The sequence below is a fragment of the Ornithorhynchus anatinus genome, chromosome 17, assembly GCF_004115215.2.
Source record: "Ornithorhynchus anatinus isolate Pmale09 chromosome 17, mOrnAna1.pri.v4, whole genome shotgun sequence".
NCBI classification, from domain to species: Eukaryota; Metazoa; Chordata; class Mammalia; order Monotremata; family Ornithorhynchidae; genus Ornithorhynchus; species Ornithorhynchus anatinus.
In genome coordinates, this window is record NC_041744.1 from 3,203,660 (window position 1) to 3,228,486 (window position 24,827).

The 24,827-nt window shown below is 62.7% G+C and overlaps 2 protein-coding genes and 1 non-coding gene across 3 annotated transcripts; 1 reads left to right on the top strand and 2 right to left on the bottom strand.

Annotated features, from left to right (window-relative positions):
• The first annotated feature begins 471 nt into the window (after positions 1-471).
• On the top strand, positions 472-16,492 carry STX1A (syntaxin 1A). Its single transcript, XM_029082742.2, is given in 11 exon segments — positions 472-560; positions 9,646-9,724; positions 10,170-10,269; positions 10,598-10,672; positions 11,406-11,479; positions 11,835-11,943; positions 12,298-12,371; positions 13,312-13,350; positions 13,353-13,451; positions 14,960-15,070; positions 15,180-16,492. Coding segments are annotated over 10 exon segments (822 nt in total). The 5' UTR covers positions 472-560; positions 9,646-9,661; the 3' UTR covers positions 15,258-16,492.
• Positions 16,449-24,818, bottom strand: BUD23 (BUD23 rRNA methyltransferase and ribosome maturation factor). Its single transcript, XM_029082743.2, has 12 exons — positions 24,726-24,818; positions 22,396-22,433; positions 21,950-22,045; positions 21,777-21,859; positions 21,599-21,695; positions 20,176-20,281; positions 19,987-20,028; positions 19,241-19,326; positions 19,058-19,103; positions 18,556-18,617; positions 17,012-17,101; positions 16,449-16,908 (listed from the first exon to the last, which is right to left on the bottom strand). The coding sequence occupies exons 1-12, from the start codon at positions 24,771-24,773 to the stop codon at positions 16,854-16,856; spliced, it is 849 nt and encodes a 282-aa protein (XP_028938576.1). The 5' UTR covers positions 24,774-24,818; the 3' UTR covers positions 16,449-16,853.
• LOC114818153 lies at positions 17,861-17,994 on the bottom strand. Its single transcript, XR_003765974.1, has one exon.
• Positions 24,819-24,827: the final 9 nt, after the last annotated feature.

Below are 24,827 nucleotides of genomic sequence, written 5' to 3' on the forward strand. Positions count from 1 at the left end.
GCTGGGGGGCTTCAAGAAGGAAATTGGGGAAGGGGGCCCCGGAGGGACTCGAGTGGGCTGGATTGACAAACAAATTGTCCCGGGTGGGGGGGGGGGGAGTGGATTTGGGGGGTGGTCGGGGATTCCCCTAAAGGAGGAGGAGGAGACGGGGCGGCAGGGGGTGGGGTGGAGGGGGGACCCAGGAAGGGGGTCTCCGAAAAGGGGATCCAGATGGGAGGCCTGATGCAGGGAGAGGGAGGAGGGGGGTCTTCCTGGGGGATCGTCGGTGGGTGGGTCTGAGGAAGGGGGTCCCCGAAGGGGCGGGGCTTCGGGAAGAGGGGACCTGGGGGAGGGTCCTGGGGGAGGGGCGGGGGCGGGGGGTCCCGGGGGTCGGGGCGGGGCCAAGGGAGGCGCCGCGCATCTGCAGCGCCCGGGCCGCGCATGCGAGCTCTGCCAGCAGAGCCCCCGCCCCGCCCTGCCCAGCCCTGCCCAGCCCAGCCCTCCGTGCCCGCCGTGCCCGCCGTGCCCACCCTGCCCACCGCCCCGGGAGCATGAAGGACCGCACGCAGGAGCTCCGCACGGTCAGTGGGCGCCCCCGGGGGTGGGGGGAGGCCGGGGACCCCCTCCATCCCTCCTTCCCCTCCCCCGACCTGGGGGCGATCCGGGCCCCAGGACCAGCCGGGCCGGGGGGCGAGGATGCTGAGGTCCCCGATGGGGGAAGCTCTCGCTTAGGGAGGTGGCGGGGCTGACCCCCCCACCCCCCCTTTCCCATCCCCCGGCTCCTGAGAGGCGCTCCCCCCCCCCAAAAAAAACCAGCCCGAACTTTCCCGGGGGTCGAGGGCGGGAGACGGTGGTGATGGGAGCCGGCGCGGCTGGGCCGAGAGCTGTCCGAGGTCCTCGGCCCGCCCCTCTGCCCTCAGCTACTTATTCAAGAGAAAAACCTTTCCCCCCCCCCCGGCTTCCCCCCCTGCCTTCTCTCCCTTATTCCAACTCCGCTCCCTCATCCCGAAGTCCTCGGGGCAGGGACACCTGTCGCTGTCTCCCCCCTTCTTCCCCCGGGATGGAGAGGGGGAGGGTCGAGGGGCCGGAGAAGGGGCGACCGGGCCAGACCCGTCTGGGCTCCAGGCCGGGAGCGGGCACGAGTCCCCGGCCGGGGTCTCTGTTCCGACCCGGTGGTGTCCCTCCCCACGGACCCCTTCCCCAAGGGGAGCCTTGACGCCCCCCTCCTCACCGCCGACGGAGTTCCCGCAGTCGGGCCCCGGGGGATGTTCGTGGATTTTTTTCCCCCACTTCCCACCGATCCCACCGTCCCGTCCCTCCGATTCCCCGTCCCCCAGAGAAGTCTCCCCGGCCACAAGGTGGGCGGGTGTCTGTGGTGGCGAGAGATGGGGAGGGGAGGCGGGGAGAGACGATCCGCGTCCCAGAGAGGCTCAGAAGCCTGTGGCGGCCAAGAAGACTGTGGCGGGGGTGGAGAGGAGTAAAAGTTCCCGCACGAAATCTGGGGGGGGGCCTCCTCGGCCCGTCCTCCCATAGGGACGGGGGACGGGGCGGTGGGGAGGAAGAGTCCGAGGGGAGGTCGCTTCCGGGAAGCAGAAGGATCAGTGGGTTTGGGTACTATTTCTGGAATGCCACCTGTCCGCCGGATTTTCCATTTCCCACCCGGGTAGAGAGAGCCTGCTCCTTGCCATCTGAGCGATGAGCCCGAGGCCGGCTAAGCCTCCATTATCCAGGGGCTGCCGATTCTCCAGTGGGTGGATTATCCAGGGCACCGGCCTCCACGGCAACCTGTTTCCCCCAGAGCCCTCCGATTCTGGGGGCTCCCCTCGGGGGAGGCTGGGGGTGGTTCTTCCGCTTAGGCCCAGAACCCCCACTCCACTGGGGCCCCACTAGATCAATCGATCGTATACGGGCTGAGCTCTTACTGTGTGCAGAGTGCTGTACTGAGCACTTAGTACAGTGGGTAGAGCTATGGGACGGGGGGAAGAGAGCCCCTGCCCTCCCCACCCCTATCCCCACCCAGCACTTAATCTCTGGGCATCCTTTGGCTCAACCTGTACTCAATTGCTGAGGGCTACCTAAGTCAGATATTGGTTCTGGTCCAAATCCGATTGGTGTGGTTGACCCAGTGCTCCGGTTCCCTTCTCTTCTGGGCCTTGAGCCGTGGGGACTCCCCAGGGAACAGTAAGCACACAGGAAGGGCTCAATAAATACCACTGATTGATTGAAAATCTGCACCCCCTTCTTCCTTCCACTGCTTTCTCCTCCTCTCTCCCCCACGCTTTCCCTTCTCACCTCTCCCCCTTCTCAGCTCTGGGCTCCCTCCTTTCCCTCCCACAGCAAAATGAAGCTTCTAACACATACACACACGCATACACACACATGCACACACACACACACACAGACACAGACACACACACACCCCCACCACCCTTCAGCAAACTAAACGGGCTCCTGAAGCCACTTCGGGGAGGGGGAATGTGAGAAAATGAGACAGGAAGATCACATAATTAGCAAACCAGACCTGCTCATTAGCTCCCACCTGCCCTGTCCTCTCAACATTCTTCACCCCCACCCCTGGCCACAGCTGACTGCAGCCAGCACTGCTGAGGTGTAGCCCCGTAACAGTTTCTAGGCCCCAGACCCTTTTCATGCCATCCCTGATGCCCCATGACCCTTCCCCCTCAGCCACCTTGGTCATTGGTGTGGGAGCATTGTATCAGAGCAGACCCCCTCCCCTCAGCCCAGGACAGGCCATCCCCACTCCTGGGATCAGGGTCCCGAGGTGGGGAAAGAACTGAGGAGGGATCCCCAACTTAGGAAGAGGATGACGCCCCTTCTCCAGGAAGTCTGGCCTCAGGGAGAAAGTGATTTGGCAAAGGGGTCCGCCACCTTGCTCATCCTTGCTCAGGCCGGGCAGCACCCACAGGATAGATGAGCAGGATGTCATCACTGGGCCTAGGATGTCTGGGTTCTATTTTTTACACAGCCCCTGCTGCTAGAGTCTGGGTTACTGGATGGGATGGGGCCTGGGGTGCTGGGGGAGACCTGGTGGAAGACGGCAGAGATCCGGCCGAGGGAGGTGTGGGGCGGCCCCACTGCCTGCTGTGAAGGGTGGCGCATTCAGGCCCAGGACCAGCCGGTCCTCCCGGACCCCTGTCTTCCAACAGGGTGATGAGTCTGGCCCAGTCCTCGCCGCCACTGACCCCTCTTCCTCAGGCCTCTGCCCCTGGGGGGAACCAAGCCTGACCTTCTAAGCCAGCATGGGGGCAGGGCTTCTCTCTCACTTCCAAGCCAGGGGCCCAGGACAGGCAGGGCCAAAAATGAAAGCCAGACCTGAACCATGGACGCGGCGCCTTCGTGGGGGACACCCGGACTAGTTTCCAGAGGAACCCTGGCACCACCTACCTTCCACCACTGATCCAGCCCTCCCAAGGGCCACCGCCACCTGGCAGGTCCCCCTTTACTCCCCGAGAAGCCTGGGTAGGCCCAACGTGGCGGCCCGGGCCTCCAGAGCAGTTGGCTTGAAGGTGTGGGTCACGGGCGACTGCCACAGCGGGCTTTAAGGAGCCACAGGGCCAGACTCAACTGACTGACATCCTCTCTCGACGGGCCCCATCCTGGTCCACATGCCCGGTCTAAAGTGCCACCCGACCATGAGCTGGTGGACGGGGCTGACCCGTGGATTGACCACCGGCTCCGCTTCAATCAGAATGGCCTTTCCCGGCATCCTCCTCGCTGCTTCCTAGGGAACATCCAGGGTCACCCCTGCCACCAACGGGACCACCTGGAGAGTCAGAGATGGCAGGAGTTGGGGCCGGCATTGGACAGAGCCATGGGGTCCAGACCCCTGGGAAAGGCTGGAACTCCGGGGGCCTTGGGTCAGGGGGTGGGAGCATTGCCTCAGAGCAGACCCCCTCCCCTCAGCCCAGGACAGACCACCCCCATTCCCTCAGAGGGGAAACTGAGGTTCAGGGTCCCCAAGATGGGGAAGGAAGTGGGGAGGGATTCCCACCTTTGGAAGTGGATGACGCCTCTTCCCCTAAACAGCCTCAGGAGGTCTGGCCTCAGGGAGAAAGGAAACGGCCATTCCCAACCCCCCTCTGAATGCGCCGGTCCCAGGGAAGTCTCGGAGAGGGGCCGTATGTATGCCTTGTCCCCGGCGGTGAGGCAGGTCCGGCTCCGGCCCCCGGGCAGCGGCGAGAGCCAAGAGCTGCCTCGGTGCCTCTCACCCGCGCCTCCACCACCTCCGAAGGGTGGCTTCTCAGCAGGGACCGGTGGAGTTTGAGGGGCGGGGGACGGGGGAGCCTGCTGTTCCCGGGCCTCAGGAGGCAGTGGGCCTGGCAGCTCTGGCTTCCGAGAGACAGCGCCAGGAGCTGTTGCCACCCTCCTCACAGCGCTGGGTTTTAAATAGCTGGCCCGGGGAGCCCGGCGGGGGCAGGAAATGGGGCCTCGGAGGGTGTGGAGGTGTGGGGCTGCAGGGGATTCTCGGCCCTCAGGCTGCCCTGGGGTGGTGGAGGCCCAGTTTCAGGCAGGGATTCAGTGGTTGTGCCATCTTTCTCCTGTGGGGCCCAAGCCAAACCGATACTGGCCCTTTAGGCCAGGCCCAACCTTATTCAGTGGCCCGACACCCATGGGGGTTTGCCTCCACTTGCCCCAGTTCTTCTCAGAGTCCTAATTTTGAAGGGGCAGGAGAACTAGGCAAGGACCCGGGGCAGAGGCATCAGGGTAGAGCCCCCCTCCCTTCCCCAGAATACCAGTGGGCTGTAGCTACCGTGGTTGAGGGGGCTTTCCCCCTCCCAGATTTCCCCGGAGCCTTGGCCAGGAGGGAGTCTCAAGCCCTTCAGCTGGCCCCCCATTAGCTAGCTCTGCCTTTCTCTCTCATCACTGAGAAGCAGCATAGCCTAGTGGAGAGAGCACAGGTCTGAGAGCCTGGAGAACCTGGCTTCTAATCCCAGGTCCGTGACATCTGCCGTGTGACCAAGGGCAAGTCACTTAACTTCTCTGTGCCTCAGTTATCTCATCTGTAAAATTGGGATTAAGTCTCTGAGCCCTATGTGGGGCAAGGACTATGTCCAACCCCATAATTTGTATCTACCCCAGGACTTAGTACAGTGCCTGGCACATAGTAAGCACTTAAAAAAATACCATAAAAAAAACAAACCTTCCTCCTTGGTTCCTAGCATCCCAAAATAGTCTCCAAGTAGCTCAGAGCAGCAGACGGCGTGGAACTCAGCCTGGTGCTAATGGGGGCTGGCAAGGGGTACTGCTGGCGGGGGCAGCCTCAATGGGCAAAGGGACAGTGGGGCTGGCAGGGCGAGAGGACAGCGAGGCGGTTACTGGAAGACCGACCTCATCTCTTGCAAACTCCTGCCTGGAGCCCAAGGTGAAGGAGATGGGAAGAGAGCATCGGAGACAGAGACAGAGGCATAAAGAAAGAGGGGAGGTAGCTCTTTGCTGGGGGTTTGCACGGTAAAGGCGCTGCGTTGGGGTGGCGGTACCCGGGATTGGATTTGCCAAGCCTGGGGTGGAGTTTGGATGAACACCAAGGCAGGATCTGGTTGCCAGACAGCCCCTCTCCCTGCCCCGATGGGGGTAGTTCTGTGATTGGGATCATCGGGTCAAGGGTTGGCCTCCTGCCCGGGCCGAATTCCCCGGGTCCAAGCCTGGTCCGTGTGGAGTCTGACCCGTTCGGGACCCGATGGAGTGCGGGCACAGGGCGTGTACAGTAAACCAGGGGGTGCTGGGATCGCGCTGGGTGGCAGCACCCTGCCAACGCCCTCCCGCTACCCAAGCCCAAATCCTGCCGTGTACCTGTGCAGAGGTGGGGGAGCGGAGGAGCCCGGGGGCCGTGGGGGACAAGTAGGTGACCCAGATCCGGCCAGGGATCGACGAGGGGGTCAGGCGGATCCGGGCCAAGGGCGGGCCCGATTGGAGCAGGGCTCCAGTAGGACCAAACTGAATAGCGGGCACAGGACCGGGACTCCTCAGGAACCCCCCAAGCCACAGGTTGTCACGAAGTCAAGGGGTCCCCGGGCACGGGCCCCCCAGCCAGACATCCTGCCCTGCCTGGCCAAACCGATTCCGGGTCATCATGTCTGGTACCTCTTGAGCCTCGCTGGGGTCAGAAGGGAGATTTTTATTTGAGGGCCTGGGGTTAGGGGAAAGGGAAAAGGGGTTATGGATTTGAGGTTATGGTTAAAGATCAGAGCCAAGTTTAAGGTTGGGGGTTAAGGTTAAAGTCAGGGCTAAAATTAGAGCGAGTGTTAAAGTGTTCATTTTAAGGGTTAAGGGTTCAGGTTAGGGAGGGGTTCCTGTCAGCTCACTGGGGTTAGAGAACACGTCTACTAACTCCATTATATTGTACTCTGCCAAGTACTCAGTCCAGAGAAGCAGTGTGGCTTAATGCATAGAGCCCGGGCCTGGGAGTCAGAAGGACTTGGGTTCTAATCCCAGCTCTGCCACACGTCTGCCGCGTGACCCGAGGCAAGTCACCTAGCTTCTCTGTGCCTCAGTTATCTCCTCTGGAAAATGGGGATCAATAGCGTGAGCCCCACGGGGGACAGGGACTGTGTCCGACCTGATTAACTTCTGACTAACCCTGAGCTTAGAACGGTGCTTGGCACATAGTGAGCGCTTAACAAATACCGTGATTAATTATTACAGTAAGCGCTCAATAAATATGATTGATTTTCACTTTCCTGTGATTCCTAAAAATAATAATTATTATGGTACTCGTTAAGTGGTTACCATATGCTAAGCACTGTTCTAAGTGCCAGGGTAGATGCAGGTTAATCAGGTTGGACACAGTCCCTGTCCCACTCGGAGCACCCATTCTTCATCACCATTTTACAGATGAGGTAACTGAGGCACAGAGAAGTTAAGTGACCTGCCCAAGGTCAAGCACAGCAGACGAGTGGCAGAGGTGGGATTAGAACCCAGTTCCTTCTGACTCCCAGGCCCGTGTTCGATCCACTGAGCCACACTACTCTCCCCGGATCCAGGGGTTGGGGAGAAGGAGAAAGGTTGGATTAAGGTTAGGGTTAGAGTTAGAGCAAGAGGTCACTCCTCTCCAGGGCCAGAAGCCTGACTTCCCACGCAGCCGTCGGGCTGGCGTGAAGCACTGGGCCTCGGTCTCCCCGTAAGGAGCTGGGTCCCGTTAGGCAGGGAAAGGGCTCAGAGTTGGGGATCGGCACTTCACAACCCGTGGCTCAGTGGAAAAGAGCATGGGCTTTGGAGTCAGAGGTCATGGGTTCGAATCCCAGCTGGGCCACTTGTCAGCTGTGTGACTTTGGGCAAGTCGCTTAACTTCTTCGGGGGCCTCAGTTACCTCATCTGTAAAAATGGGGATTAAGACTGTGAGCCCCACGTGGGACAACCTGATTCCCCCTGTGTCTACCCCAGAGCTTAGAACAGTGCTTGGCACATAGTAAGAGCTTAACAAATACCAACATTATTATTATTATTATTATTATTATTAACCCCTTCAGCCCCTCCGACGCTCCGACTCCCCCCTGCTCCCGCCCTCTCCCCTGGTACCGCCTCTCCCTCTGTCCTGCCCCGCTCCCCTTCCTAATCCATCCAGCAGTGATATTTATTGAGCACTTACCATGCGCAGAGCACTGTACTAAGCGTTTGGGAGGGTACAACAGAGTGGGTAGACACATTCCCTGTCCTCAACGAGCTTTCGATCTAGGAGAGGAGATAGACATTAAATAAGACAGAGGTAGGGGAGGCGGCAGGGCAGAAGGATACGGACATGATGTGCTGTGGGCAGGGTTGGGGTATCAAAAAGTTTGAGGGGTACAGACCAGTCCGGCCCCCCTCTCCCTCCCACCAATCCCATCCCTCTCCTCTCCCGGCCGCCGGCTCCTCCCGTGAGTGGCGAGGGGGCGCTTGGCGGAGCCTCGGGGGGGTGTCTATTTTAGTGTTTGTGGGAGGAAGCCTGACAGGCCAGCCGCCCGCGGATCACATCTGATTTTCGGGCGGCCCGGCCCGGCAGAGGTTCCGGCCTCCCACCGCCGGCGGGGCTGGCCCGGGACAACGGCCGGGTAGGCCAGCCGCCTCTCGGGCCCTCCCCGTTTCCCCGTGCGGATGCCCCGCCTGGGATGCGAGATGCGGACGTGCCTGTGTGTGGCCACGTGTGTGTCCTCGGCGGCGGTGGGGGGACGAGGGCGTCGTTTGGCGGCGGGGGCACGTGCATCCCCGTGTCGTGTGTGCATGCGTTGGCCCCACGTGTAGCCGCGTGCGCCCGAGGGTGGGCCGGGGCGGCAGGCGTTCGGCCGATGGCCGCTCTCCCGGGCCTGAGGGTGAGCGCCGACGATCCAGGGTGTCCGGGGAGCCGGCGGGGGACAGCCCGACCCCACACTGGGACTCCCCGCTTGCCCAGAGTCCAGCTGGGCCTCGGGGCGAACCACCGGCTGCCACGTCGGGCCTCGTCCCCCGGCCAGCCGGGAGGAGGTCGGAGGACCACTCCTTTAGGCCGAGCGGGATGGCCCTTCCCCGTGCCCCTCTGCCCCCAGCAGCGGCTGGACTCTGGGACCTCAGGCCGAAGACCGCGCCGGGCTGCCTGGACCGACTAAAGCCCCGTCGGGGCTACCGGAAGCCTGGAGGCCAGGGAGTCAGGCCCGGGACACCGCCTCCACCCCGAGTCTCGGTTTCCCTGCCTGGAAAAACGGGAACACCTCCACCCCCGGCCCCCCAGAGCCACGTCGACGGAGACACAAACAAAGGGAGCCGGAGGAGGGCCGGTGACGGAGCGGAGGGCGCTCCGGAGGCTGAGCCGGAGGAGCCAAATGTGTAATTACTCCTGACGGGAAGCCTTGTTCTCCCGGGCCTGGGTGGCAGCTGCTGCCGTCACCGGCACCTGCTCCCCACGGAGGGGGGTCGCGGTGCCCGGGGGGCACCGGGTGCAGCGGGCGGCCGCCTCGCAGCCCCAGCCTCAGCAGCACTGGGGGTGGGACGGCGGCATCCGCCCCCCGCGTGGCTACCACCTCGCTGGCCCGGGATGACCCGGATGACCCGGGCCGCGACGAGCGCGCTCCGCTCCTGACCACGGCGAGAAAACGCGGCAGGCTTCGTCCTGGGAAGCAGCGTAGCCTAGTGGATAGAGCCTGGACCTGGGAGTCCCAAGGACCTGAGTTCTAATCCCGGCTCGCCGCTGGTCGGCTGTGTGACCTTGGGCAAATCACCTCATGTCTCTGGGCCTCTGGAAAAAGAGCATAAGACTGTGAGTCCCACGTGGGACGAGGAAGGTGTCCAACCTGATTAGCTTGTGTCTACCCTAGTGCTTAGAAGAGTCCTTGACACGTAGTGTTTAAGAAATACCATCCTCATCGTTCGTCGTCGTCGTCATCCCCAGCCAGGGGAGGGTTCTTCCACTCGCAGCCTGCCCCCGCGCACCCCGAGCCCCCCGGCCTCCCCTGTGCCTCCGGAGCCCCCTGTTTCTCAGTAGCCTGAAGGGGCTGAGAGAGGGGGGATGGGTGGACGCCACCTACCCCCATTTCCGCACGGAGTAGCTGGCCACCGCCACTCGGTGCGGGCCGGGGGAGGGTGGGCAGAGCTGAGGCCCGTCCTGTGCAGGCTGGGAGAGGGAGGGATTGGGCCCAGGCCAGCGCTGACCAGTTGTGTGTGTGTGTGTGTGTGTGTGTGTGTGTGCGTGTGCCGCAGGCCAAGGACAGCGACGATGACGACGAGGTCACAGTCAGCGTGGACAGAGACCGCTTCATGGATGAGTTCTTTTGAGCAGGTGGGAGCAGCCAGGGGGCTCCCAGCCCCGGAGCATAAAGCGGCGAGGGGTTGGCACCCGGGGGTCCCAGCGGGAACTGCCCCCAGAGCCGTGGGCTGGAGTGGGCTGGAGAAGAGAGACCCGGGGGCTCAGAGGAGTGGGGCGAACCTTGCCTACCTCCATCACCGCCTGAGGTCATGGATGGATGAAAATTGGCTCCAGGAGGCGGGGTGGGAAAGGAGGAGCAGGGGGCAAAAGGGGAGACCTTCAGCAGTGGAGGAACCGTGGCTTCCACCGCTCTGGGCTGCCAGAGTCCTAATCTGGGCTGGAGCTCCCGTGTGTGTGTGTATGTGCGCGCGTGGGAGAAACAGGCATGGATGTGCCTGTATGTCCGTGTGATGGTCATACCCCCCCCCCCCGACCTCTGACTTCTGACCCCTGGTCCTCGGGCACCCCCTGCCTCCAGGTGGAGGAGATCCGGGGCTTCATTGACAAGATCTCAGAGAACGTGGAGGAAGTGAAACGCAAACACAGCGCCATCCTGGCCTCCCCAAACCCCGACGAGAGTGAGTGGGTGCTGGTGGGGCTGGGGCAGGGAGGCAGGAGGGCAGGTGGGTAGGGACAGGGGGAGTAGGGCAGGACTGAGAGGTAGAATCGAACCAGGCTCCGCCCGCTGGGGGGGTCCCTCTGACCCTCCCTCTGTCCCCAAGGTAACACAGCTACGGTTGTGCACCCACGGGCCAAGAAAAGAACCTGGGCCCAGGCGCCCCCCTGCTGGAGGGACAGGAGGGTTTGATCTGGGGCTCCTGGGGGCCTAGAGACCCCTCCCTGAGGGGGCCGGGCTTGGGGCAGACTCCACTTGCCGTTGGTCCACACCGTCCTCTGCTCCCCTAGAGACCAAGGAAGAGCTGGAGGAGCTCATGGCAGACATCAAAAAGACAGCCAACAAAGTGCGGTCCAAGCTGAAGAGTGAGTCCGGATCTCCCCTGCCCCTACCAGGCCCCGAGCAGGGCCCGGCCCCGAAGCCGCGCCCCCCTCCCCCGGGATTCACCCCTCCCAACCCCGGCGCCCCCTCCCCAGGAGCCCCGGGTCAGAACTCAGGTTCCCAAGGACCTTCTAACTCACTGCGGGCAGAGAATGTGTTTACTGTTCTACGGCACTCTCCCAAGTGCTTAGGGCAGAGCTCTGCACACAGTAAGAGCTCAATAAATACGATTGGTTGAATGAATGAGTGAATGAATGCTGCCTTTTCCAGTGGCTTCTCAGTGTCCCCCTCACCCCCACCGGCCCAGGTAGGTAGGTAGGTAGTAGGTCCTGCCCGTGTCAGTCCCGCCCCCTAGGATGAGGGCACTGGTTCTCTCTGGGCCATATAATCTCCCCCAGATTCCCCCAACCTGGCCCTTGGAATTTGTCCGTTCATATTTATTGAGCACTTACTGTACGCAGAGCACTGTACTAAGCACTTAAACAAACCCCCACCTCTCCCCTGACGGGGCCTTCAGATCCCTTCATCCATTCAGTCGCATTTCATTCAGTTGGACTTACGGAGCGCTTCGTGTGTCCAGAGCACTGGACACTAAGCGCTTGGGAGAGGATAATATAGAGAGAAACAGACACACTCCCTGCCCATAACGAGATCCCGGGATGTCGCTTGGGCGCTCCCCCGCCAGACATTAGGAGTAACGGGGGGTCTCCCCAACAGGTATCGAGCAGAGCATCGAGCAGGAGGAGGGACTAAACCGATCGTCTGCCGACCTGAGAATCAGGAAAACGCAGGTGGGAGCTGGTGGGGGGCAAGCATCTTGGCGGTTGTGGGAGAGTGTGTGTGTGTGTCTGTGTGTATGTGCATGCGTGCACACGCATCCCCACGTGTGGCCCTGGGGGTGGGACTGGGACCGCCTGTGGATGGTGACTGGGTTTGGTGCTGTGTAAGTGTGAGGGGAAGTGACGTGTGTGTGTATATGTTATTGTGACTATGAGGCTGCCTAGGGGGCTGGTTGTGCAGTCCTCTATCCCCGCAGCCCTCCGCTCCCCAGTGAGGGGCTGGGTGGGCCTAGGGGCTGGGGACCAGGGGCGGGAAGAGCGGACGGAGGCCTACGCTGAGCCCCCCGTGCCCCTTGTGCCCCCCCAGCACTCCACGCTGTCCCGCAAGTTCGTGGAGGTGATGTCAGAGTACAACGCCACCCAGTCCGACTACCGCGAGCGCTGCAAGGGCCGCATCCAGAGGCAGCTGGAGATCAGTGAGGGCCCGGAGGGGCAGACCGGGGCGGGGACGCGCTCCTCGGCCCACCTCCTGCCCGCTCCCCAGCTGGCCGGGCCCGGCCACGGGGTGGGGGGTGGGGGGTTGCCCCGGGGCTGCTGGCATAGCTTGTCCCCAGAGCCCCCAGGCCCAGCCTCAAAACCCACTCCCTTGCCAGCCCTGACCGAGTCCCCAGCCACGGGCCAAGAGCCATCTCCCCCCAGCCAGCCGGAGTCCTTCCTCTGCCCGCTCCGGTTGGCTTCGGTGCCCGTTGGCCCGTCCACCCCAACCTCCGGGGGTGGGCAGGGCTGAAAGACAGAAAGGTGTCAACTCCCTCCCTCCCCCCCTTCCCCAGCCGGCAGGACCACCACCAGCGAGGAGCTGGAGGACATGTTGGAGAGTGGGAACCCCGCCATCTTTGCCTCGGGGGTGAGCCTCGGACCAGTCTCACCCTCCCCTTCCCTCCCCACCCATCCCCTCCCACCCCCAGCCTTACCCTGTCTCTCCCCGTACTAGCCAAGCGCACAGCTTCGCACCCAGCGTGTGCTAAGTAAAGTCTATCGCTATCACTGCTCAGGATGACGGAGATGCTAGAAGTAGGCTAGTGGTTAGAGCGTGGGCCTTAGAGCCAGGAGGATCTGGGTTCTAATCCTGCCTCTGCCACGTGTCTGCTGTGTGACCTTAGGCGAGTCATTTCGCTTCTCTAGCCCTGTTACCTCAGCTGTAAAATGGGGATTAAGATCGTGAGCCCCATGTGGGACGGGGACTGTGCCCGACCCGATTTGCTTTGAATCCACCCCAGCAGCTAGAACCTGTGGCACATAGTAAGCACTAAACAAATTACTACGATTACTATTATTACTTATTATTAGAAGGTTATCAGCCCATCTGGGGAAAACAGTGCCTGGCACACAGTAAGCACTGAACAAATGCTACAATTATTATTATGAATTATTATTATTATTAGAAGGTTTATCAGCAGTCTGGGAAAGTACAACAGAAACGGAGACCACCCCTGCCCTCCTCGAGGGACTTACGGCGTAGCGATTGACCGATGGATGGAAGGATTGGAAGGCAGGAGGAAGGGGTCAGAGTTCAAGAGTTAGGATGGGGGAGGGGGTGGGAAGGGAGGATGTCCGGAGAGGGAATTCCGGTCTTCCAGTTCTCTCGTTTTCCCTTTTGAGAAAGGGGCAGGATCCGAGGGAGAAAACGAGGCGGCGGACGGGAGATGAATTATGGAGGAGGGAAGACTCTAGCTTGGGGTGGGGCTGAGGGGAGCGGGGAGAGGGACGGAGGTGTTGGGGGGCGCCGTGGGGGTCTCCGGGTCTGGAGTGACCGTGCCAATCTCCCCTCCCTCCCGGCCCCCCAGATCATCATGGACTCCAACATCACCAAGCAGGCGCTGAGCGAGAATCGAGACCCGCGCACAGCGAGATCATCAAGCTGGAGACCAGCATCCGGGAACTCCATGACATGTTCATGGACATGGCCATGCTAGTGGAGAGCCAGGTGAGGGTCCCCCTGGGGTCCTGCTCGTGCCCCACCTCCACCCCCACCCTCTCCCCGAGCCATCGGGGATCCGAAGCAGGGGTCCGGTATGTCCCTTCCCTACGCCTGCCCTGTCCCGGCCCGCCTGGCGACCCCACCGCCCCGGCTGGCTCTCCTGCTGCCCCTGGGCCTCGCCAGAAGCCACCCCCCTGCGCCCCGAGCGGGGTCAGGTGCCCCCCTGTTCGCCGGCCACCCCCCCCCCCGATGGGGGGGTGGGATTCCCCCAGCTCCGCCCCGGGCTGCTCTAACCCCGCCCACCCGTCTCTGCCCCACACGCTGCCCCTGGATGGAGGCCTCAGGTAACACCCGCCTGGGTACCCGGGTGCATGTGCCAAGGGGGCGGCCCCGCCTCCTGCATGGCCCCCTCCCCGCCCCCCCGCATGGCCCTGTCCACTGCATGGCTCCGCTCCTTGGTCGGGGGGGGAGGGGGTCCCCCTGCTCACTGCATGGCTCCATCCCGGGTGCCGGGTCCCTCCCGGAGGAGATCTGGCCCGTGTGTCCAGCCGGCCGACCAACCCCCCGCTGAGGGCAGAGCCAGGGCGGGGAGAAGCCAAGTGCCCACAGGCAGGAGCTCACCATCTGCCGTATTGTTATAGTTATTATTATTATTAGTCATAATCGCAATAATAATAGCGGTATTAAGCACCTACCATGTGCAAGCACCGTTCTAAGCGCTAGGGTAGATCCAAGGTAACCAGGACAGACGCAATCCTTGTCGCTCCGTCTTAATCCCCATTTTACAGCTGAGGGGACTGAGACGCCGAGAAGCGACTTAGTAATGTCCCACGGCGGACAACTGGAAGAGCTGGGGTTAGAACCCTGGTCCTGTGACTCTGAGGCCTGGGGTCTAACCAGTAGGCCACACCTTAGTGGGGTGACAGTCCCAGGCAGACCAAGCAGACGGAGCCCAGGCCCCAAGAGCCGTGGATGGCAGAGGTGGGCCTAGAGACGAGGAGAAGCCCTGGTTCAGGTTCAGTGGCCGGAGCTGAGGACTGGACCCGGGCACTCCGGTTACCCGGCAGGAACCGACCCCGACGGCGGCTTGACGGGAGGGACGGCCTTTGGTGTCTTGGGCGGGGAAGGAGTCCCGGCTCTGGGGGTTTCGCCATCCGGGTTGACCCCGGAGCGGGGGGGGGGGTGGAAGGGTGGATCGGCACAGTGACCCCAGGCCCCACCTGGCCGGCTTTTCCCGCCCCCGTCCCGACCCCGCTCTTCTCTGCTCTCCCCGGGGCTTCCCGCCGCCTGACGGTCTCACCCTCTCCGGGGCGACGACCGGGGGTCCGCGGGCCGGAGGCGGAATCCCCCTCCTCGAAAGCCCCATCTCCTCCCCGACCCTTCCCCTCTCCGTCTCTCCCGCCTCAGGTGCCCCCCGGGCTCGGGGACCGGGTCACCCCCGCCCCGGGCAGCCGCCCCCCTCGCCCTCCCCCGGGCCCGTGGCTCTGCCCAGCCCCGTCCCCTCGACCCCTCAGGGGGAGATGATCGACCGCATCGAGTACAACGTGGAACACTCCGTGGACTACGTGGAACGCGCCGTGTCCGACACCAAGAAAGCCGTCAAGTACCAGAGCAAAGCCCGGCAGGTGAGTGGGACGGACGTGACCCCCGCCGGCCTGCCGGGCCCCGGTGGCCAGGAGGCGCCCCGGCCCTCCCGGGGCTGGCGGTTGAGACCCCGACCTCTCCTCCCCGCAGAAGAAGATCATGATCATCGTCTGCTGCGTGGTGCTGGGCGTCGTCATCGCCTCCACGTTCGGTGGCATCTTCAGCTAGCTCTCTCCGCCCAACGTCCGGAGCCGCCCTCCCCCCCGTCCTCGCCCCTGGACTCGGAGCCCCACGCCGCCCTCTCCCCTCCCCGCCGCCCCCTGGGCCCGGTCCGGCCGGGCCCCGTTGTGTGCATGACCCCGTGGTGACACCGTGTGTATCTGTGTGACGGGGGCGGCCGCGGCTCCACAGGGGGCCCGGGGAAGCCGGGCAGGCCGGTGGGCGGCGAGGGCGGGATGGCCGCCCTTCCCGGCCCACGCCCTCAAGCCCGTGGCCAGGCCGTGGCGGCGCCTCCCCTCGCCCGGGCCCACCAGCCCGGACACCCTCCGTCCCCCACCTCGGGGGGCTGCCGGCTTGGAGCCTCTCCCCGGGGATGGGGGGAGGATCCCGATCCCCCTCCCCTGCCTCCCCCCACCCACCCAGGGTCCAGCCCTCCCTCCAGCCCCCTTTCCGACTCCTTCCCCATGCACGGCCACCAGGCCCCACCCCGAGACGGTCGGTCGGGGTGGGGCACAGAGTGGCCTGCAGCAGCCTCAGCCCCGGGGACCCCCCTCCCCCTTCTGCTCCCCGCCCCCCACAGGGCGGCACTGTGGGGGAGGAGGGGGACCGGGGAAAGGCTGCAGAAGCAGGGTGGGTCAGAGGCCTAGAATAGCTCATCACTGCCAATCCCCAGGTGGGGCCGACGCGATCCCCACCCCCCCACCCCCCCCCGCAGTTCCCCATCCTGGGCTCGTGCCCGAGTGGCTGGAAGGGTGAGGGCTAGACAGGGTGCCCGCCGCCAGCCTGGGGGGGGGGGGGGGACGGGACCCCCACCCGCCACCGGTGCCCAGGCCCCCCCTCGGATGTTGCATGCGTGGGCTGCTGCCCGGCCCGCCCCGGACCACGTCCCCTTCTGTCCGTCATCGAGGTGCCATGTTCGTGTCGGGGGGGCGAGGGAGGGGGGTCGCTGACATAGTATTTGGCCAAGGGGTAGCCTCGCCCCCCTCCCCCCCACCCGTGCTGGGGCTTTGGTTCATCTGCCCAGCCCTACCCCTCCCTCCTCGCAGCAGGCGTGTGCGTGCGTGCGTGTCCGTGCTCCGTCCCGCTTCCGAGCCTCCGCGACAGCCCAGTGACTGTGACAACTGTCCGTGTTGCCTTCTTTCTACGCCCCCTCCGCCCCTCCCCCCCCCCCCACCAAAGCTCACGGTGCAACCAGCCAGCCATTTTGTGAAATTTTTATGTAGAATAAACATTTGTATCCATCCCGGGCCTGGCTCCTGGTGCCTCACTGGGGCAGGAGACCGGGAAGCACTGCTCCCGCCCTTCCCCTCCTCCCAACGCCGGCCGGGGAGGTCCCGTCCACCCAAACCCGCCACTTGGAAACCCGGGTTTTTTTCGAGACCAAGGACCGTGACGGGAAGCCAACGGGCCCCGGCCAGCCAGGAGCGACACCTCAGGCAGACCGGCGACGGCTCCCGCTCCGTCGGGTCCGACGGCGAGGGCGGGGCCCGGTTGGCCCCGCGGCACGTTCCGTGCCGCCCGCCCTCCCTCCCGGCGAACAGTCCTGAGTCTCCCCGCGGGGAGGAGGCCGAGGCCCAAGCGTCGCCTCCCCGCCGCGGCCCCGGCTCAGAAGCGAGGCCTCCGTTTGCGGCCGGTGTAGCGGGTGTCAGCCCGCACCTCCCTGGGGGAGAGATGGGGGGTGGCCACGTGAGTGTGAGAGACAGAGAGACGGAGACAGAGATCCCTCCGCCCCCTCCGCCATCGCGGACTCGCCCTCCACTCACTTGCCCTGCCGCCTCCGCCGTTCCTTCTTCTCCAACACCCAGTCTCGGCTCTTCTTCACCGACTTGCCCTTGGCCGTCTTGAACCGCTGCCTAGTGAGGGGGGGGAAGGGGGTCGGGGGTACCCCAGATGTGGCCTCGTGGACAGAGCACGGGCCCGGGAGTCAGAAGGACTTGGGTTCTAATCCCAGTTCCACCACTTGTCTGCTGGGTGACCGTGGGCAAGTCCCTTCGCTTCTCTTCCCATTTTATCGGTTCCGCTTCCCATTTTACAGGTACCTCGTCTGTAAAACGGGATTTACGGCCGTGAGCCCCATGTGGGACAGGGACTGTGTTCAACCTGATTAGCCTGTATCTACCCCAGAGCTCAGTACAGTGTCCGGCACAGAGTAAGCGCTTAAAAAATACCATTAAAAGCAAAACAGTCCCTGGGAGTCCCCACGCTCCCATTTCCTGGCTGGGGGGAAGAGCAGACCTAATAAATAATAATAGTACTTGTTAGGTTATTAGGTGCCCAGTACCGTTCTAAGTGCTGGGGTAGACACAAGTTAATCGGGTTGGATACGGTTCCTGTCCCACGTGGGGCTCACACTCTTAAACCCCATTTTACAGATGAGGTAACTGAGGCCCAGAGAAGTGAAGAAGTCGTCCCAGGCCCGTGGCTAGCGAGGGTAGGGGGGTGGTGGAGGCAGTGGGGGTGGTCAGAAGGGTTCAGTGGGGCCTACCCACACTGGAATGGGAACCCAGCTGGCTCAGCTCCACTCAGGGACCACCCGCACCCCATACCCGGAGAAGCGCCGCCACCCATTTCGGGAAGACGGCCGGGAGGAAGGAGAGGGAGGGCCAGCGGTCACGTGTCTGAGGCCGGAAAATGCAGCAGCCCCGGCTCTGGCGGCTGCCACGATTCTCCTCAGCTGCTGCTCTCGGCCCCTCGCCCCGGCTGGGGGGGAACCCGTGACCCCCACAGCCGCTGAAGGCCGGGAGCCCGCCGTCCCCACCCGTGGGGCTCGCCCTTCTCCCAACAGGCCCGGCGAGGGGAAGCACCTCACCCAAGGTCACACGACCGTGAAGAAGGAGTGTCTGTCTGCCAGCCCCCTCCTCCCCGCGCCCCCGCCCTCCGCCGACCCTCCTGCCTAACCACCGTGCTCCTGGTCCCGAGGGGCAGTCGGTGAGTTTTCGGAGACGTGGGGGCCCGGGCCGCAGGCTCTGGGTCCCGACCCTGCCCCGGCCCGGGACCGGAGCCTCCCTTCTCTGACCAGCGGCTGGTGACCAGGTGCTCTGAGAGCCCCAGATGGGTCAATGTATTGCCGGCAGGAGCAGAGGGACGCTTTACCCATCACCCCAACAGCTGGCAGTGACGGGGGCAGGGTCAGAGGGGGCCAGGGTGGTATTTTGAACCAAACTCAGGTCCTGTTCTTCCCCAACGCCCTGCATCCATCAGCCGGAAGGGCTCCCCTGCGCTCCCCGACCCCGGTTATAACCTCCGTTCCTCCCTCCGCCTCTCCTCTCCGAGCCAAGTGGCTCCTGAGCCCGGCCGGCGCCTCTACCTTTCTCTGGAGAATTTGGACTCCTTCAGCTCTTCTCCTTCGGCACACTGACTGCCCAGGCCCTGCGAGAGCCCAAGGTCAGAGGCCCGTGGCCCCGGCTGCCCCTCCCCAAAAAGGCCTCAGCTCCCGGGGGCCGGAATGGGAAGGGCCAAGCCGGCCTCCGTCACCGGGCTCCATCTTCCCATCCAGCCGGTCCTCCATTCCCAACCCGAGCCAGGGCAGACCCACCTCAGCTGCCCCCTTCCTGCTCGCTCAAGATCCACCTTGGGGCTGTGAGGAGCGGCCCAGCCCTCTCCCTCAGCAGACCCCCACGGGGAGCCGGGAAGCCCATCTCCCACCCCTAGGCTGGCCGGGCCTGGTTCCCAGCAGAGCCTCCCGGGGGCCAGGCCAAGGGCTGGGAAATGACTCCCTCAAGGGACACAAAGCGGCGGGGAGGGTGGTTGCAGGGATCGGGAGCCCTAATCCCGCCCTGACACTCCTTGAGAAAGTCTGGGAGCCTTACCTCAGGCAGTGGACCTCCCACCCCGGCAAACAGACACAGGAAGAACCTGCAGGGCGAGAGTGCGGCTCAGCGAGGGCTGAGGGACGGACAATGGGGAGGGGGAGAAGGGGGATTGGGGAGAAGCGGGACGGGAGGAAGGGGGATGGAGAAAGGGAGGGAGGGGACAGAGGACACTGGACTCACTTCTTGGCTTTGGTGCTGTTGGGGTAATCCACCACCAATCCTCCCTGGAAGCCGGCCTTCATGGCCTGGGCGGTGATCAGCTCCAGCTGGGGGGCACACACGCAAGTTTCGGGGATCAGTCGACGGAGCCTCACCCCAGCCAGCTTTCTGAGGAGAGGAGTCGGACGGGAGGGCGAGATGCCCGCAGCTCCCCGGCTGGGCCGGGCCGGATCCCAGGTGTCCAGAGCTCAGTGGGAACAACGAGGCCCGCCGGTCACCCGGGGACCCGGGGGTCTCCCCAGGAACATCTGGCCTTCCCACCCCGCTCTCTGGGAACCCCCCACCATTTCCTTGTGAAGAAGCCAGCGGAGGGATTCATTCATTCACTCGTATTCTTTGAGCGCTTACTGTGTGCAGAGCACTGGACTAAGCACTTGGGAGAGGACAACAGTAAACAGACAGCTCCCCGCCCACAGTGAGCTTACAATCTAGAGGGGAGCCTGACGTTAATATCAATAAATGACAGATATGGACATAAGTGCTGGGGGAACGGGGAACGAATGAAGGGAACAAGTCAGAGTGACGCCAGAAGGAGAGGGAGAAAAGGGGAGGAGGAGATGTGCCTTCAATGGAGACTTGTAGCGGGAGGAGGATCATTGTCAGATATGAGGAAGGAAGACATTCCAGGCCAGAGACAGAAGAGCAGACTGCACACCCGAGTCACGCTGTGGCACCGGCCTTCCCGGCCCCGCAGACGGGCCCCTCACCTGTTCCGCGTTCTCGGGGTACAGCTGCAAGGACGGCTCGGGCTCTCGGCGCCTGCAAGGACCAGCGGGAGGCGGGTGAGGGAGGCTCCGGCAGGCCCGTCCTCGCCGCCTCCCCCCGGCACGAGGGTGAGGGAGACCCTCGTGGCACCCGAACGGTCCGCCCCAATGAGGAGGGTGACCGGGGGAGACCGGCCTCACCAGAGCTGCGTAGAGGGAGGAGAAAAACCGAAAGAGGCGCCGGGCCGGATTGTGGCTCTTCTTGTCGGCGTTGCACAGCCACTGCACCGCCGAGATGCTGAAAGAGAGGGTGCAGATGGTCACTGGGCGGCTTCCGGGGGTCCGGGCAGGCCCTTAACTTCCAAGCCAAGCCACGGCGTCCCATTTCCCGGGCACACGGGCCTGAGCCGGTGAGGCAGTAATAACGACGGTATTGGCTAGGTGCTTACTACGTGCCAGGCTGTTCTAAGCGCTGCGGTGGATCCAAGCAAATCGGGTTGGACGCAGTCCCTGTCCCGCGTGGGGCTCACGGTCTCAATCCCCATTTTACAGACGAGGGAACCGAAGCACAGAGAAGTGAAGTGACTTGCCCAAAGTCACACGGCGGACAAGTGGCGGAGCCAGGATTAGAGCCTGCGCTCTATCCACTATGTCACGCTGCTTCCTCCGCTGCTCGTGGCCCTCTCTCTCAGCTTCTCGCCCTCCCTCCGTCAGTCGGTCGATGGTATTTATTGAGCGCTTACTGTAGGCGGAGCACTGTACTAAGCGCTTGGGAGAGGACAACAGAACAGTATAACAGGCTCATTCTCTGCCCATAAGGAGCTTAGAGCCTAGAGGGCGGGGGGAGAGACAAATCTCTCCCGCCCGGGGTTATTCCACGGGCTTCCCCAATAGGCTCCCGTCCCCCTGCCCATTTCCCACCTGCCACGTGATGGACGTGGCTTCACTCTGACTCTTACTTGATGCCCCCCGATGCCTACTCACCCTGCTTCTCCGTCCCGCTCCAAAAACCCTGTTCACGCTCAAGGCTCTCCTAGGGACCACCTCCCCGACCCCCCGTCCAGCCCCGCGGTCGTCCCTCCTTCCCTGATCCACGGCCTTGCAGACCGACAGCTCGGAGACAGCGTGGCTTAGTGGACGGAGCGCGGGGCCCGGGAGTCAGAAGGACCCGGGTTCTAATCCCGCTCGTCTGCTGGGTGACCTCGGGCAAGTCGCTTCACTTCTCCGTACCTTCTCCGTGACCTCATCTGTAATATGGGGACTGAGACCGCGAGCTCTGTGTGGGACCGGGACGGTGTCCAACCCAATTACCTGGTATCGACCCCAGTGCTTAGTAGAGCGCCTGGCACAGAGTAATCGATGAACAAATACAACAGTTAGACTCTGAGCCCGTCACCGGGCAGGGACCGTCTCTATCTGTTGCCGAACTGTCCGTTCCAAGTGAACGCGTACAGTGCTCTGCACACAGTAAGCGCTCCATAAATACTATCGAACGAATGAATGATGATCCCGCTGGCAGTGCCCGGGCCCTTCCTCGAGCTCCAAGACTTCAGGGCGGTTTGAAGTCTGGCCGGACTCCACCCAAGGGGACCGAAAAGGAAGAGACGAGACCCACCTGATGCAGCCGTCAAAGGTGCCCGGCCGGAAGGGGACGCCCTGGCCCATGTCCCCCAGCAGCAGGTCTCCCTCCACTTCTCGTTCCACGGCCACATCTACACGGGAGGAGACGGGTCGGCGTGAGCGGCGCCCTCCCCCGAGCGGGGCCGGCCCGCCGCCTCCTTCCGCCAACTCACCCAACATGGCGGAGCTGATGTCGATGCCCACCCAGTGGTGCCCCTGTTCGGAGATGAAGTCGCCGCTCAGTCCCGACCCGCAGCTGCAAGACACGAGAGGGAGGAGTGGGGGCCGAAACCGCTCCTCTCGGATGCCCCGCGGACGCCCGGCGGGGCTGAGGTCGTCGTCTTACCCGATATCCAGGAGGAAACAGGGCTGCTCCTCGGGCAAGGCCAGAAGCTCCACGGCCCGCTCTGACATCTGGGTCTGGATGCCGATCATCCTGGAGCTGCGGAAATCACAGAAGACGGACGGGGGGGATGGGGACGGAGGAGGCACCTGGCCGACAGATGCCACATCTGCACCCGATCTAGAAGAGGTGCCCAACCTCCCCCTCGCCCGGGCTGACTCCCCCACGCCCCAAGAGCCTCCGAATCCCGGGCTCCCAAAGCAGGTCCCTCCCGGATACTCCGGCCGGGTTCCCCGGCGACAAAGGAACGTTTCACCAATGAGAAAACTCAAGGCCTGAAGCGGGGAGGGACCGGCCCTTACGACGAGCCAAGCGCTGAGGTAAACACCACACGGTCGTATCGGAATAAGGGCCCCACGTCTCCAGCTGAGGCGCGGGCCGTCTCTTACTTCTGCGTGTACTTCCGAGCTTCATCCTCGTTGTAAAACTGTAGCGGGGAGAGGAAGAGAGTGAGCGTGGGACGGGGGGGGGGGAACGGGGCCCCTCCGGGTGACGCCCGGGGACCGGGGGGGGGGGGAGGCTTCCAGGATCAATTAATCAGTGGTAAGGACAAAGAACCCATCTAATTCTGCTGTGTGATACTCCCCCGAGCCCTTAGGACGGTACCCTGCACACGGAAAGCGCTCGATAAAGACCATTCATTCACATTTATTGAGCGCTTACCGCGCGCAGGGTTCTGTCCTAAGCGTTTGGGAGACTACAGTATTAACAGACACGTTTCCTTCCCACAGAGAGCTTACGGTCTAGAGGAGCGGCCTGGCCTAGTGGCAAGGGCCCGGGCTTGGGAGTCAGAGGACTTGGGTTCCAATCCCGGCTCCGTGGCCACGTGTCTGCTGCGTGACGCTGGGCAAGTCACTTCGCTACTCTGGGCCTCCGTCACCTCATCTGTAAAATGGGGACTAAGACTGTGAGCCCCATGTGGAACAACCCCATTACCTTATATCTACCCCAGGGCTTAGCGTAGAGTAAGGACTAACAAATCGCATAATTATCAGAGGGGGAGACGACCACCGACCGAGCGCTATAGAGTGCCGAGCGCTATCCTAAGCGTTCGTTTATTCATTCAGTTGTATTTACTGAGCGCTTACTGTGTGCGGAGCACTGTGCCAAGCACTTGGGAGAACACAACAATATAACAGACACATTCCCTGCCCACAACGAGCCTACAGTCTAGAGAAGAAGACAACCACCGATTGATTGATTGATTGATTGATCACTTACAGACCGCCAAGGACCGTCCTAAGTGTTCACTTTTTCACTCAGTCGTATTTATTGCGTGCGCACTGTGCGCGGAGCACTGTCCTAAGCGCTTGGCAGAGTCCGAGAGAACGATAAACGAGAAGCAACACGGTGTAGCGGCTAGAGCCCGGGAGTCGGAAGGCCCTGGGTTCTAATCCTGGCTCCGCCGTAGTGGCTAGAGCCCGGGCCTGGGAGTCGGAAGGCCCTGGGTTCTAGTCCTGGCTCTGCCCCTTGTCTGCTGTGTGACCTTGGGAAAGTCACTTCACTTCTCTAAGCCTCAGTTACCTCAACTGTAAAATGGGGATCGACGCCGGGAGCCCCACATGGGACAGGGACTGTGACCAACCCGATTTGCTAGTACCCGCCCCAGCGTTTAGTACAGTGTACACCTATGCGTTACACACATTTAGTAAAGTGTACACGTATTAAGCGCTAAGTACAATAATTATAATTATTACTAAACGGACACATTCCCTGCCCACAACAAGTTTACAGGCTAGAGGAGGAGGGGCAACCATCGATTGACTGCAGAGGGGCGGGCACCGGTCCTCAGCGCTCACTTGTTCATTCAATCGTATTTATTGAGCGCTCCCTGTGCGCGGACACTGTCCCTAAGCGCTTGGGAGAGTCCAACAGGACAACAAACAGACCCGTCTCCTGCCCACAACGAGCTGACCGTTTCGAGGGGGCGATCACTGATCGATCGATGGCTTCCAGAGGGCCGAGCTCTGTCCTCGGCGCTCATTTATTTATCTGAGAAGCAGCGTGGCTCAGTGGAAAGAGCCTGGGCTTGGGAGTCAGAGGTCGTGGGTTCGAATCCCGGCTCTGCCACTTATCAGCTGTGTGACTGTGGGCAAGTCACTTAACTTCTCTGGGCCTCAGTTGCTCCATCTGTAAAATGGGGATGAAGACTGTGAGCCTCACGAGGGGCAAACTAATGACCTTGTATCTACCCAGCGCTTAGAACATTCATTCAACAGTATTTATTGAGCGCTTATTATGTGCAGAGCACTGTACTAAGCGCTTGGGATGAACAAGTGGGCAACAGATAGAGACAGTCCCTGCCGTTTGACGGGCTTACGGTCTAATCGCTTGGCACAGAGTAAGCGCTTAACAAATACCAACATTTATTCATTGGGCGGTAATAATAATAATGTCGGGTATTTGTTAAGCGCTTACTCTGTGCCGAGCACTGTTGTAAGCGCTGGGGTAGTTACAGGGTCATCAGGTGGTCCCACGTGAGGCTCCCAGTCTTCATTCCCATTTTCCAGAGGAGGGAACTGAGGCCCAGTGAAGTGACTCGCCCACAGTCACCCAGCTGCCCAGTGGCAGAGCCGGGATTGGAACCCATGACCTCGGACTCCCAAGCCCGGGCTCTCGCCGCTGAGCCAGGCTGCGCAGCGCTGCCCGGGTGCGAAGCGCTGCGCTGAGCGCTGGGGAGAGGCCCGGGGGGAGAGCTCTGCGGGCGGGGGCTCCTCACCAGCTCGGGGGGGCCGCGGTGCTCGGGCCTCCGACCGCTGCTCGCCATGACGCCGCCCGCCGCCCGCCGCCTCTTCTTCCTCTCCTCCTCCTCGTCCTCCTC

Coding starts and splice junctions, on each gene's coding strand:
- BUD23 (XM_029082743.2), bottom strand. CDS start 24,773: ATGGCGAGCAGCGGTCGGAGGCCCGAGCACCGCGGCCCCCCCGAGCTG. Junction 22,046..22,395: donor GCTCGGAAGTACACGCAGAA/GTAAGAGACGGC, acceptor TGATTTCCGCAG/CTCCAGGATGATCGGCATCC. Junction 21,696..21,776: donor CATCAGCTCCGCCATGTTGG/GTGAGTTGGCGG, acceptor CCTCCCGTGTAG/ATGTGGCCGTGGAACGAGAA.